This window comes from Abramis brama, assembly GCF_963993115.1.
Source record: "Abramis brama genome assembly, contig: SCAFFOLD_102, whole genome shotgun sequence".
In the NCBI taxonomy this organism is placed as follows: domain Eukaryota; kingdom Metazoa; phylum Chordata; class Actinopteri; order Cypriniformes; family Leuciscidae; genus Abramis; species Abramis brama.
The window spans coordinates 20229-35721 of record NW_028156052.1 but is presented as its reverse complement, the minus strand read 5'-3'; the positions used below and the strand labels follow the sequence as shown (position 1 = coordinate 35721).

General features: G+C 37.7%; 1 protein-coding gene and 1 long non-coding RNA gene across 2 annotated transcripts in view; one reads left to right on the top strand and one right to left on the bottom strand.

Annotated features, from left to right (window-relative positions):
* The window catches only part of LOC311077119, a 32540-nt gene extending 24903 nt beyond the window's left edge, over nucleotides 1–7637 (bottom strand). Inside the window, exon 1 of the long non-coding RNA XR_014604762.1 lies at nucleotides 7561–7637. This is a non-coding gene — a long non-coding RNA (uncharacterized lncRNA). The remainder of the gene's footprint in view (nucleotides 1–7560) is intronic.
* The window catches only part of LOC311077117 (NLR family CARD domain-containing protein 3-like), a 42126-nt gene that overhangs the window by 13844 nt on the left and 12789 nt on the right, over nucleotides 1–15493 (top strand). Inside the window, exons 2-5 of the mRNA XM_084138928.1 lie at nucleotides 8722–8811; nucleotides 8887–9018; nucleotides 10419–10457; nucleotides 11270–13031. Coding sequence (XP_083995054.1) covers nucleotides 8742–8811; nucleotides 8887–9018; nucleotides 10419–10457; nucleotides 11270–13031 — 2003 coding nt within the window. The 5' untranslated portion in view covers nucleotides 8722–8741. The remainder of the gene's footprint in view (nucleotides 1–8721; nucleotides 8812–8886; nucleotides 9019–10418; nucleotides 10458–11269; nucleotides 13032–15493) is intronic.

Here is a 15493-nt window from a genome sequence, read left to right as displayed (position 1 = left end):
AAACTTTAATTTTTTTGTTTTTTTCAATAACCATGCATAAACATTATTCTCTCAAAAATACAAACATGTACATACATGTTGCTCACATATTATGGTAGCCCTGTTTGTGCTAAATAGAGTGTAATTACACCTTTGCCATTAATATGTTTATAAGCAACTGAAAAAAGCACAAATGTCAGGGCATGTCAGAACATCTCAAGGACCCCGAAAACACCTCAGACCCCAGAGGGTTAAAGTATTATTACTGGTATATAAATCACTCAATGGCCTAGGACCTCAATCCATTGCAGATATGCTCACTGAATATAAACCCAACAGATCACTCAGATCATTAGGATCATATCAGCTAGAAATACCAAGGGTTCACTCTAAGCATGGAGAGTCCGCTTTTAGCTATTATGCTGGAACAGCTTCCAGAGGAGATCAGATGTGCTCCTACAGTCACATTCACATCCAGACTCAAAACACATCTGTTTAGTTGTGTATTTACCAGTGATGCGCGGGTTGATCCAAAATGAGCGGTTACCCGCGGTTACGAGTCATCCAAAAATATTTTTAATGATATTCGGGTCGCGGTCGGTCGGGTCGTTTGAAATAAAGATGCCAATTAAACCTTTGTAATTTATATAGTACTAGACACAATTTTCAATGAAATACATAGGCCTACACTTTATTGGCTGAATAACTGGCGAGATGACGCACAAGCTCAGTCTGCAGGTAGAGATGGAGGCGGCAAGAGAAAAGGTGAAGACTGGGGAGTGGAAGCTGTGGGAGTGTGGGAGACATTTGCCGAAATAATGAAAGATGATGACCAAAGTGCTGGCTTATGTGTGTACTTCTTGCGATGCTATTTACACATTTGATAGCCACGAAACTGGCACAACCAACCAGGCACGGCGCCAGGATTCCAGTTTTGGATAAGCCAGACCAATTGTGGGTGGGCCTTAAATTAAAAACATTAAATAAAAAATAAAAAACGTTATCCAATCACTGCTTAACTTAATAAAAAAATATTGACTAATATAGCCTATGTTATATTATCTGTGCGTATACATAATATAGATTTTAATAGCTTGATGCTCTTTAAATATTTTGTTGCATTGTTAAAAGTTTCGGTGCATAGGACAGACCTATCCGCGATCGCTCTGCATGGTTCTGACCAAAGAAGAGCGCTTTGGAATCTCCATTACGCATCATACCTGGGCTGCATTTTCCGATAACATTGTCTCTTAGCGCGATACGAAGACTCTTTAAGGTATAACTTAACTAAAGATATACTACCACTAAAGGTATATCATTGCTAGGCGTCTTCAGGGCTATCATCCACTCGCGAGGCAGAGGCGCTGAAAGGCAGAGGCACTGGCGCCCTCCTAGCAACGGCGCTGTTTTTGGTAAAACATGATTTTGACGACTTCATTAAGTTTTGTTTTATAGAAAACTCTTTTTAAAAGATTTTCGTTTTGTATAATTTGTATCTTAATTTTGATCAATGTTTTATCAATCAATTGCCTGTATTTAATGAATTAGGGCTGTCGCGATAACCGCAATATTGCAGTACCGCGCTACTGACAAGCCAACCGCAGAGGAATTCAAGTAACCGCAGCAACCGCGATATTCGCGTGTTTTCTTTTTTCATAAGGCTATACCCTTCTTGTTTTGAACTTCGTGCATGTGTATTGAATGTTAAATAAGTTAATAATGATAATAAGACGCGACGATCATGGTTTTATCATGGTGATTTGTACAGAGGCTTCGTGGATTTGCACTTAAGCCTAAACAGACAGTGAATGAGAGAGATCGACTGAGCGCGTGCGATTACCTGCCTCTGTCTTTGAGGTCAAGTCATATATTCGTGAAAAGTTTGCCGTGTCCAAGGAAAGTTAAATATTTGTCCTGTCATCCTTTTAACGTTTAAAATAAAGGGTATTTACCATGAATGGCATCAGCGACGGGTTTGATCAGCATCCACAGCGCGAGGAACTCGCGGTCGCGGGAAACAAAACTCAGTGAGTCACGCATTGAATCAGTGCCATTTGTCTCTTTTAAGTGAAGCTTCAGCGTTACCCATGCGACGCATTGCTGGTCAGCTGAGCCTTGAAAAGTGGAGCTCAAAGTTAAAAATAATTAACCTTGTTTCATTACTATTTTTGAATGAATCAATCAGCGTGTTTGAACGTGTTGTTGAATGAATGGTTTAATGACTCACTCAAAGACAGTCCGTTGCCGTAACAACTGCGCGCTGAGTGACAGGCTTTCAATGCGGAGAGACGCTGTTTAGTTTCGGTTTATTGGTTACTGAAAATGTACTAGTTTTTGTGCATGCTGACCACATCGTGACACTTATTTATATAGCAACAAATAAATATAAATAAATCAAAATAAATTAATAAATGCGGTAAAACCGCATATCGCGCTATTGAGCCACTCAAAATTACCACAAGAGAAAATCCTTCACCGCGACAGCCCTATAATGAATAAGAAGCAAATATATAGCAGACAATGTAATAAGGAGCCGGCACGATCACTTGCATTGCACGTGAACTGGAGGGCGCCGAAACTCAGCTTGTGCCTCACAGATTTGAGAAATATAGGCTATATATTACAGAAAGTTTGAAATGTCTGCTTTTAAACGAAAATATTCAAACCAAAATAAATAGGATACTCTCTGATTATGTAATCCAAATGAAATGTGCATTTCTCTCTGGCGTTCATGGCGAGTCCGAATTGTCAACTTCATCTTTGCAGCGACACAGAAAACACCAGTTTATTACTAAACACTTAAAATGTCTCCTTGCTAATTTAGACACATTCATAATCATTACTTTAACCGGTTCTTTGTGGCAAGCTTTATGCGTGCGGTCATAACGCTTATTATCCTGTAGGCTATAGCCTATTTAAGTAATTAAATTAATATAAAGGGGCGATTTGTCCACAAATGGCTTAAATGAACAACTACTAGTCGACTAGAAAAAAAAAATTAGTCGGAGGCAGCCCTTATTCCACATATTTTCGATCCAGCAGGCCATTCTGGGTTGAGCGAGCGACCCTGAGCGGAATGAGCGAGCGGAGCGGAATATTCAGAAATGCGCTCTCCACTCACGAGCTCTGATCGGAACAAACCCGAACCTCACTGTCTGCTGAACTTGCGCAGAAACATCAAAATAGACATAGCCAGCATTTTAAAATTGTTGTTAAAACTAAACATTTAGACTATTTTAGTACAAATTATGAGCTTATTGACGATTTTTTATAATTCTTGACAAAATTAGAATGTATTCTTTTTTCTTTCAACAACGCAACGATGAGCATTTACTACTTTTAAAAAATGCGGGTCAGGAAGCGGGTCAGGTACAATATTTTCTTTTTCTTTTTTTGCGGTCCGAGTTGCGGGCGGGTTAGTTGAAAACGTCGGTCGGGTGCGGGTTGTTTATACATTGACCCGCGCATCACTGGTATTTACTGAATGAGCTCTGTGCTGCTGTTTGTCCAACTGATTACACTGTATGTAACTGTTTTAATAATTCTTATTTCTTTTGTGAAATAAAAGTGCATTCTCCAGACACCATTATTTTATTCTAGAGCTGTGGTAAAGTCTAAACAGGGGCGGATCTAGAAAAATATTTATGGGGTGGCGAGAGGGGGGCAGGAATTTTTGAGGGGTGGCAACATATGGCAGAAGTATATATACTGAATTTAATCACAGGTAAATTGGCCATAACTTTTAATTCGTTGCTGCCAATAGGGATAGGTATATCCAGGGGTGCAACTACCCAGTGTCAGAGGGGTATGCACAGCAACAATTTTGGCATTAAAAAGAATAACTGTCCCATGTAATGAGTGAGGAACAAGTGATAGTAAACAGATGAATTAAGTACAAAATTGTAATTTATTACTAAAATTGAACTATACTTCACAGTGATGAATCCACTGCTGAGTGGACCTCTGTCCCTCTAGGGGGGTTCGGGGGCATGCCCCCCCGTAAGAAAATTTTGTGCTTTTTAATGTTGAATTCATCAATCTGGTGCACTTTGAGAGTTCAAAATTAAAAGCTCCAACCCATATTCAGTGTGCAAATTAAACAAAGAAAAATTCAAACCTTTTTTTGTAACAGTGTCTGTCTAGTGTCTACATTACACTACTACATAATAATAGTTATAATATTAATCCCATGATAGTAATAGCCATATATTGTAATACAAATGCACTGAAAAATAAAGGAAACTTTCATAATTAGTTTTGTACTAATTTCTATACTTCACATTAATGATGTGATTTGGCCAGCCCAGTTAGCCTGGGAAAACCCATACAACTTCCGGCAAATTTAGAATGGTCTGGTTTTAACCAGGCTACAGCCCAGTGTCAATCAAGAAAAGAACCAATGGGCTGCTGATCTACGCGTTTAATGAAAAATGTCACAAAAAACTAACGCTGACTTTTTTTTCTTTTTTTTTTGACCAATGCATTACGGCACTAACCCAGCGCCGCCAATTAAGCTAAACAAAACAAAACAAAACAAAACGAATGGGCCGCCGATGTACGAGTTTTATGGGCCGTTAAGACAAAGACAAAAAAATAATAAAATAAAAATAGCCTATTAGATGTATCGGCCCAAAAAGCACCGTGTATCTCCTAGCCTACATGCGTGGACGTCACACTTTAAATCCTACCTGTTGCCTTTGGCCATCCACTTATTTAGCTGCTGGCGCATCAATTGACATGCCATCTCCTTTTCCCTCTATCTTTTTCTATTTTTAGTCCCGACAGCTTTTTTGCTTTATCCATCTTTTTCGACTCGTAAAGTTACCTGCTCGCTCAGCGCTCACGGCGCCCCCGCCTGCTCGCGATATTACACCCCCCCTCTCTATGTCAAAATCATAGACTGTAAAAAAATAGGTCAAAATTCTATGATGGAATCTTATGAATATCCTACTCTAGCCTGTTAGTCCACTAAAAAGTTATATAACATTGAGGAAATGCAGAAATATAGAAACGCACAATAGCAGCTACGTATAGACTAAAAAAAAAAAAAATGACCATCGCTTTGGCACCCCCCTGGTGCTGCACCCCTTTTTTGCGCCACTGGGTATATCGTTAAGGTTTTAACGGTATTACTACTCTTACCGATACTCCTTATCGATCCGGTACTTAAACGGTATTCTTATCTGTTCTTTTTGTTATATTAAAAAAAAGGGGAAAGAATTATTTAGAACACAATTAATATTGCTTTATATTTTGAAATGTAAAATAAATATCTATAGCAAAAGAAAAAGCAATGCTTTAACAAAACAAATAAAACATGCATGTTATGCAGAAGGGTGCAGGCTTTTGTGCTTTATATTCAGAAGACATAGGACACCAAAAACAAAGTACAAACACATGGTCAAACAAAAACAAATATACAAATTATATACCCAGTGCTTTAATTTCAGTAATTACTGTTCAGGAGTAATATGGGCTAAAAAGACACCTAATAAAGTCAGATGTAAAATAACACTGCATAGTTTATCATAGATAGATTAAAGCTTATAAAAGCCAAAATTATTCATTCAAGAGCTGCGACTGATTTTCTCTTTGCCTTTTGTTGTTTGATTCACATTAATGGAGCAATCGTCAGCAGGTTTATTAGACTGCTGCCTCTTTAAGACCAAATGCAGTTCTAATCATTATTACGCATCATATTTTCTCCCAACTATTTACGCCCATTTAAGACATAAACTGTATTTAAGTGAATAAACTGTTTTAGTGAATCTCCAAGACAGCCATTTTGACATATTTGATCGTTTAGATGCGCACACGAAGCCCAAAATATACGTTGCTTGTCTCGTTGCGGTGTGTTTCGGAGCGCGCGCCGCATTTGGAACAGCGTCTATTGCGTCAATTTTGGTACTTTTAATAGCCTTTTATTATCAGTTTAGCAACAGTATAGACTACATTTTACAACAATCACCGATCGTGCAGATTCTGACGTTATGTTTGGGTTTTAGGGAGAAATGACAGCGCACCGCTCTGTGAAGGGAAGGAAGTTGCGCTGGAGAGAATGCGGCTTTTGTTTTTAATGGTATACCTCAAATATATTCTTTTTTATAATCATTGGAAACCAAAATCTAAATCTAAAATAAAATTAGTTAAATATCAAAGAAAGTGTAACCGTTTGAATGTTTAGTTCTGTCCTCAATAACAAATATAATATCAGAAAGATTTATCACATGCACACACTTTATGTTTAGACTACTTAATCCTATTGTATTTGTTATTTCCCCAGTTGTAACCTGGTTTCATTGCTGTGATATCTGAGAGGAATTGGATTTAATAGGACTGCTTAGCTAATCAAATGATCGATCCTAACTGGCACTGTAGGCTTTTGTGTGTTTGTAACGTAACGTCGGCGTAACGGCGACCATCAGTAAACGTTATGGATACAAACAATATTTTATATTTTTTATTAAGCTGTTCTTGTCTTTACTAAAATCAAAATTAGGCTAATCAAAGGGAAGAGTGCTCTTACAAATCACGAGGGAGCGATTTGGCCGCTGATTTTGGCTAACGTAATAGACTCGCTGTTTTTGCTGATGCTGAATCATCTTTAGCATACAATACATTCATTACAAATGTAACTTTAAGTTAAACGTGGGTTTAAACTACACCTGGGGAAACTCACTTCACCTTCAGAGGCTCTGGGGCAGCTCAGTCTCTCCAGTTGGGTTGCAGGGCCACCGCACCGCAGCAGACTCGCTGTGTGTGAGCCAGAATGCCGCTCTGCACGTTTGAATCAGGGACGTAGCTAAGTATTTTCTACTCAAGTCATGATGCGTTTAGGGGCGCCCAGGAAACGAAGGTTTTTACCGTAAATGTCGTCTTATTTTCAGCCGGCCTGGGCTGACATCAATGGGGTGGCAGCTGGAGTGGCAAGACCTTTACTAGGGGTGGCAGCTGCCACCCCGTGCCACCCCAGTAGATCCGCCCCTGAGTCTAAACAATCTATTACGGTCATTTCTAAAATCACTGTACAGCTGCTTTGAAACAATCCATACTGTTAAAAGCGCTTTATAAATGAAGGTGACTTGAGTGTGATCTGCATTGGGGATGTTCTATTGTCTCATGCCTTATAAATATTTTTTTTGTGATAAATTTCTCATTCCATTCAAATGGACCCCAGATGGATGTGTGTAATTAATGTTTTAACCACATAAACTCCTCAAATCCAGCAAACAATTTTTTTGTGCATTCCAAGTTCAAGTGCGACAAAAGTCCAAGGATCTTGGACCACTCCGATGAACACTATTTTTATTTATTTTTTAAAATAATTTTGTGTCAAAATGACCTGAGGGAAGAATGAAGGTTGTCTCTTTCTACCACATACTCTAGAATGCTACAATGGCAGCACCAGTGTGAGTGCATTTAATTTGATATGAATTTATTACATTATTGTGGCTCCATACACGGCATGTAGTGTGAAGCCCTGTGTAACGTTTTTCTGTCATTACGAAGTGCTGTTAACATTTAACAGGCCAGAAAATAAAAATATAAACATATAAAATATAAACAATGACATACACATACCTCACAAATTTTGATGAACTTGGAGTGCTGCTCTTTAAAGGGTTAGTTCACCCAAAAATTAAAATTGTAATTTACTCTCCCTCATGTCGTTCCAAAACCATAAGCCAATTGTTAATCTTTGGAACATAAATGAAGTGATTTTTTTTATATTCTCTCAATTTTTGTCCATCCATTGCAAGTCTGGGAGTCCAGTGTTTTCGAGTTTTCTTGATTGCTTTATATGATATGAACAGATATAATTTACGATTTTATTCATTTGTAAATATTGGTATGGATTAGTCCTACAATAGCTTGTATTTCTGAAGCTTGAAAATGTTTATTATCTAGACAAACTCAGTTTAGCTCCAACCCTAATCACACACACCTGAACCAGATAATCATTGTCTTCAGGATTGGGCTGAACTCTGCAGGACAGCGGCCCTCCCGGACCGAGTGTGCCCATCCCTGATCTAGACTGTAAATGGATCAACCAAAAATTATGAAAATATTAAAAATATCTTTTGTGTTCTGAAGTTGGACAAAAGTCTTATGGGTTTGGAACGACGTGAGGGCGAATAAATGACGAAATTTTCATTTTTGTGTGAAGAAAGGGAGAACAAGGAGGACTCCTCTCCAAAGTTGCGTTGAGTTCTGCAATGAATAATACGGACATCAATGATTTAAATAAAATGTGAACAAAAAGTCATACTGTTGTCGCATAACAATTTGAAGTAAACGGGCAGGAGACAACAGAAACATTTATTTTCTAAAAATAAACTCAAAAGAATGAAGCACTCCTTGCTCTCTGGCTTGGTACATCTACAAAACAAACATGGTTTTACTTTTAGTCAAAAACAATTGATAACAACGTGGAATTTTAAACTTAACTTACCATAAACCGTCTTTCCCTCTTCTGAAGAAGCTGAGAAAATCACCCCTTCTCACACAGCAGTCGTCTGTGTCGTTTACTCCCGGCGCAAGCAAAATGAACACACAAAGCACAAGAAGTCTGAAATATCACATGCAAAACATCTCTTCAGTTCAATAGAAGTTCACTCAGCAGTCTCAACCCAGTTGAAAAAATAACCCAGCAATTTTAGTTTGTAGTACATATAATTAAGTGCCTTTTTTTGGAAAGTGCCTGGTGGAGCTATTCAAAACCTGTTTCTTCATGTCCAACAGCAGCGAGTCAGTGAAGGACGATGGCATCTGTTGATCAGCATTCTGACACACTAGATGAGCTGAAAGAAGACGAGCCCAAACACAAGAAAGGTAATGAAGAAAAGAATATCAGTAATGTTAAAGTTATCATTTAGGTAATGTAATTAATCTCTGTCTCTATTCCAGTCAAGATGAGCAGCAACGATCCGATTGCAGTCTATGTTGATGTGAATGGTCAGACGGGAGCGGCTGTAAATGCTCCTGTAATCACTGGAAACACCGTCACAGTCCCAGTGACCTTCAACACTGCAGGAAACGGTACTATCACCATAGCTGTGCTTACTGAGACGCACTGCTTATTAGCAATCAGTTAATAGATTGATAAGTGAAATAATGCTCAGTGATTGTAAACCCTTTTCCTATTAAAGTTCACGTAAGAATTAGATTTCTCTTACTCTTCAGTTAAGTAAGATTTTCAGTCCCTCTCAGTCATCAATGGTCTACGGCTGCGCAGCTGTGGGAAGAATCGTCACATGAACAGAGCCATGTCCCAAATCTTCAATCTTTATTGAGCAGTTTACATAATTATACTTTCCACACACAAATAAGAAAGAAAAAAAAGTGACACCCCCATCCCAGGTGTTGGTCTCCAGAGGGTGCACAGAGATAAAAGGAAGTTGGAAATAACAAATATAGGAATATAACCTTGAACAAAGAAAAACAGGAACAGGGTGGCCAGAGATAAGAGGAAAAGTACATATTCTCTTTGGTGACTGAACATAAAGGAAGTAAATGGTGACTTGTATTAAACTGAGGAAGAGAATAAAAGGGAGGGCTGTAAGAAGCCTGTAAATCTCACAGTTCATTTATGGTCATATTGTTCATAGGCAGACATGCTTAAGCTACAGTATTTTCTTTTGTGTATCTGTGTATATATATATACAGGTGCTGGTCATAAAATTAGAATATCATCAAAAAGTTGATTTATTTCAAGAATTCAACTTAACAGGTGAAACTAATATATTATATAGACTCATTACATGCAAAGTGAGATATTTCAAGCCTTTATTTGTTATAATTTTGATGATTATGGCTTACAGCTTATGAAACCCACGAAATCAAAATCCCAGAAAATTTGAATATTACATGAAATCACACAGTAATTACACAGTGATACCATGGTCATTGAACCAGGTTTTGGTTATTTTGGCAGTGTGGGCAGGTGCAAATCCTGCTGGAAAATGAAGGAAGCATGAAGTGCTCTGAACATGTCCTGGTAGACGGCTGCGTTGACTCTGGATTTAATAAAGCACAGTGGACCAGAGTCCTCTTTTCTGATCTCATTTGGAAACCAAGGTCCCAGAGTCTGGAGGAAGAATGGAGAGGCACACAATCCAAGATGCTTGAAGTCCAGTGTGAAGTTTCCACAGTCTGTGTTGGTTTGGGGAGCCGTGTCATCGGCTGGTGTTGGTCCACTGTGCTGTCCACTCAACGCAGCCGTCTACCAGGACATTCATTTTCCTGCAGGATTTGCACCTGCCCACACTGCCAAAATAACCAAAACCTGGTTCAATGACCATGGGATTACTGTGTAATTACTGTGATTTCATGTAATATTCTAATTTTATGACCAGCACCTGTATGTATATATATATGTATGTGTGTGTGTGTGTATATTTATGTATATTTTACTTCTCTCCTTTTCTCTCCCCTCACAGAGCTACAAAAAATCGCAGAGAAACACACAGAAGAGCAAGGTATAGTCGTAACGATCATATTCTCTTAAGGCTAGTTCACACTGCACCGACAGACATCAACCAACACCAATAGACATGAACGCCAGATTTTGTCAGATCAGTCTTTTCCCTGCATCTGTTAGTGTTGATCAGTGTTTGTTTTCACCGACTGAACGTGCATTCAGCGTTTGTCAGGAGCAGGAACGTGATCTGCTGATTGCTCAGTGTCAGTCTTTGTAGTGTGAACTAGCCTTTTTAAAGTGTTTCAGAAGTGATTGTATGTATGTTGAATTTGGACACCAGCCTAGGTGCCTAATGTACAGTAAATCTGTGTGTTTCATTCTATGTCTGTGTACACACAAAAGGCGGAAATGCACAATTTGCACTTTATAAATCAGAGTTAGTTCAAGATTAATTATGACTTTTTAAATCTAAATGCTGCCATGCAGTGGTTGGACAGGTCAGGGTCATGACCAGTAAACCTTTCATACAAGCACCCTAACCCTAACCCAGCATTCACTGCCAGTTGTTCCTCGAACCCTGTCCTCTATACTGAGTTTACAAATTAGGCATTAAAAAAGTATATATGCCTGGATGACAAAATTCTGATTTGAATTCTTAAGGGTATTCCCTTCCATGATTGTAATATATTTATCAAAATGAAGTGAATTAAATAGAAGATCTGAGGCCTCTGGGCTGTTTTACTTTCAGCAGTAATTAAATTACAATATGTTGAATGTATTCTGATCAGATCATGCTGATGAGAAAGCATAGTAATGTTTATTTATGATGTTTATCATGTTTTATTTAATTACACCAATCTTTTATAACAGTGGATCTGATTCTGAAAAAATTCTTGGGAACTCACAAAACCAACATGAAGAAGAAAGCAGAGCGTATTTTTGAATGCAAGAAAGAAAATGAAGCAGATCTCAAGGATGTTTACACAGAACTGTTCATCACACAGGGAGATATGAAAGATGTCAATCAGGAACATGAGAATCAGAAGATTAATGATGCTTTCAACAAACCAACACAGGAAAAAGCAATTAAATGCAATGATATATTTACATTATTAAAGGAAAAAAATGAAGAAAAGATTGTGCTGACTAAGGGAGTCGCTGGCATCGGAAAAACGGTCTCTGTGCACAAGTTCATCCTGGACTGGGCAGAACAAAAAGCCAATCAAGATATACACTGTGTGTTCCTGCTTCCATGCCGAGAGCTCAACTCGATGACAAATGAAGATTTCAGTCTCCACGATCTTCTGCTGGAATTTTATCCTGAACTGAAACATCTAGAGAAATCAAAGTTATATAAGGAATATAAGCTAGCATTTATATTTGATGGACTTGATGAGAGTCGCCTCCCTTTGAAGTTTAACAGTAGATCATTAAACAGCATTGAGAAGAGATCATCTGTAGATGTGCTGTTCACAAGTCTGGTCAAAGGGACTCTGCTTCCATCAGCTGTCGTCTGGGTGACCTCACGACCAGCAACAGCCAATCAGATCCCTCCTGAGTATGTGGGTTTGTTCACAGAGGTGCGAGGATTCAATGACCAACAGAAGGAAGAGTACTTCAGAAAGAGAATCCCAGATGAGACTGTGGCTTCCAGAATCATCTCACGTATTAAGGCATCTCAAAGTCTCAACATCATGTGCCACAGTCCTATGTTCTGCTGGATCACGGCCACAGTGCTTCAGAATATTCCCATCGAGAACAGCACAACACTCACTGAAATGTACATTCACTTCCTGGTGATACAGATGAACATGAAGAGCCAGAAGTACGATGAACAAGAAGAAAGAGGACGTACAAAGCTCTTAGATTCAAACAGAGAAATGATTTTGAAGTTAGCCAAGCTAGCATTTGAACAACTGAAGAAGGAAAATGTGTTCTATGAGAAAGATCTGAAAGCCTGTGGTATTGATGTGTGTAAAGACACTGAGTTCACAGGAATGATCGCCGAGTTCTTTAAGAAGGAAGACGGACTTCATGAAGAAAAGGTCTTCTGCTTTGTGCATCTGAGTGTTCAAGAGTTCCTCGCTGCAGTGCATGTGTTCCTTTGCTACCTGAACAAGAACATGCAGGAGCTTCAGTATTTCTTTGATGAGCCAAAAGAAAATATCACATTGCAGGAGCTACTAGTGAAGGCTGTTGATAAAGCCATGAAGAGTGAGAGAGGACAACTGGACCTGTTCCTGCGGTTTCTGATGGGCATTTCACTGGAATCCTCTCAGAGACTGCTGAAAGGCCTCTTCACACACACTGAAGACACCACAGAGAGCATCACTCAAACAACTGAATACATTAAACGAGTACAAGATGGGTCCTATACCTCAGATGAAGCTTCAGCCAACCTATTCTACTGCTTACTGGAGCTCAAGGATCATTCCTTATATGAGGAAATCCAGAGATACCTCAGTTCAAATGAACATCCAGGAAGAAGACTCTCCTCTTCAATGTGCACAGTGCTGACCTACTTACTGCTGTCAGAGAAGGTGCTGGATGAGTTCGACCCAAAGAGGTTCACGTCATCGAGAGAGGGCTACAACAGACTCGTTCCAGCTGTGAGATGCTGCAGAAAAGCCCTGTGAGTAATTTCACTGATCACTGTTTACTTAAAGTTTCTATTCTACGTTGCTAAACAACTGAATGTCAGAATACTGTGTGAAATAGCTTGCTGTCCTGATTATGAAGGGTACAATGTGTTATTGAAAAACACTGTTTTGGCAGATTTGACAGCTGTGGTCTTGTATCTTCAGCTCTACAATCATTAAACTCCCAAATACGTCTTGACGAATATTCATGTAAACATGTCTTATGTGAAGGCAAAGAGTTTGGGGTAAGGTTGATGTGTGAAACTATAATGATGGTGAAACTCAGAAACGAGGGAGAGCTGGATCCAAACGCAGTGATATTTAATTAAAATAATAGTCAAAATAATAAAAAATAATAACAAAAACACCAGGGAAAACAACAAGCAAAACTGAACATCCGGAGCAGAACTGAGAACACCAAACCAACAACCATACAAGGACATGACCTGATAACAAAACAAACCTGGAAACAATCAGGGAACTAATCAACAAGAAAAACTAAAAAAGGACTACAAACAAAACATGAAACAGGAATACATTGTCAGCTTGAATAATAAACCATTTGTTTATAATTAATTCACTCAAGACTTCGCAGTGGCTATTTTTACATTTGATTATTCAAATTCTTTATTATATCTTACTTGAATACTTCTGTTAAATTGATGTAAAATTAAAAAATGTAAATCACAATTTCATATATATTGTATTTGTTCTACTTTTTGTTATTTGCATCGTTGTTCTTATTTTTAATAACAGGGATAAAAAAACAACAACAACTATATTGTGATTATTAATATAATTATTATTAATAAAAGAATTGGAGGAAAAGATGTATTATGAATCCCTTTATGATCGAATCGTTACCCTCTGAATCGTCATTGAATCGTGAAAGCAAAATGAAGATTCACACCTCTGTTGGAAAACAATTCCAATTATTTCCAATTAATTAATACTCAAATTTCCGGTTTTCATTAAGTGATTCTTATGAACAGATTATTTCAATGAACTGTTTCATGTCATAATTACAATTTAAAAACATGTTCTAGGGCTGCTCGATTATGGAAAAATTCATAATCACGATTATTTTGGTCAGTATTGAAATCACGATTATGTAACACGATTATTTCACATGACTTTGGGAACGTTTTGCATTTATTAAAAAGACACGGTAACACTTTACAATAAGGTTAATTAGTTAACATTAGTTAATGTATTAACTAACATGAACTAACAATGAGAAATACATTTTTTACAGTATTTATTAATCTTTTTTTAATGTTAGTTAATAAAAATACAGCTGTTCATTGTTTGTTCATGTTATTTCACAATGCATTAACTAATGTTAAAAAAAATCCTTTCATTTTAATAACATATTAGTAAATGGTGAAATTAATATTAACTAAGATTAATAAATGCTGTAGAAGTATTGCTCATTATTAGTTAATGTTAACTAAGGTAGTTAACTAATGCTAATTAATGAACCTTATTGTAAAGTGTTACCAAAGACACCTTTCAACAATTCTTTAAAAAATCAAAATTTGAACATTGATTGTACTTTTTGAACTATTAAAATAAATAATATAACAGATAATACTTGAGTAGCTATTTTAATAATTCCCGCAGGTCTACCACTTACAATGCGGAAAGTTCCCCCGCAAACATTGATTCACTTTAGCATGTAGATTGTTTGAGTAGCCTAAATTAATCCACACAGATTATAAAATCAAATCAATAATTTTAAAACTTTCTCCAAGACGCAATTTCACAAACCGCGTGAGTGTTCAGCGGTGCCGCGTCTTCTCTCTCCCCGTCTCTCAAAATGGGTTGGACAAGGCAAGCGTCGAAACTACACTTTCGCGTTTAGGAGTCGGGACATGACGGAATTGTCACTTGCACAATCGGGCCAGCATTGCATCGTAACTAAAGTTTATCATTTTCACTTCTTTTTAAGTCTTATCAGTTTAAACATTCAAGCTGAGAGAGTTTATGGCATCGGGAGGGGCGGGTGTGCGCGTGCGCGTGTCATTCAGAACACAAGACAAAATTAGAGCGTTCTTTCAAAACAGAACATGGCAAAATAATCGTTTTTACTCGATTGTACTATTTTGGTGATCGTTGGGAGCCAAAATCGAAATCGAAATTCAATTAATTGCACAGCCCTAACATGTTCCCGATTCTATAGCTTTATTATAGATATAGATTATTACAAGTCAAGTCAAGTCTCCTTCATTTATACAGCGCTTTAACAATGTAGATGTTTCACAGCAGCTTTACATTGATAATAAGAGATTACAGTAACAGAGATTGTTTTGGCTTTACAGCAGCTCTAGAATAAAGTTATTGTCCAGATAAAGTTAGTTTTGATTGATTCACTTCCGTTGCAAAGATCATTAGTTATTAACTTAGAGGCCGCTAACACGACACCGTTTTTACTGAAAACAGTAAACTTTTAATG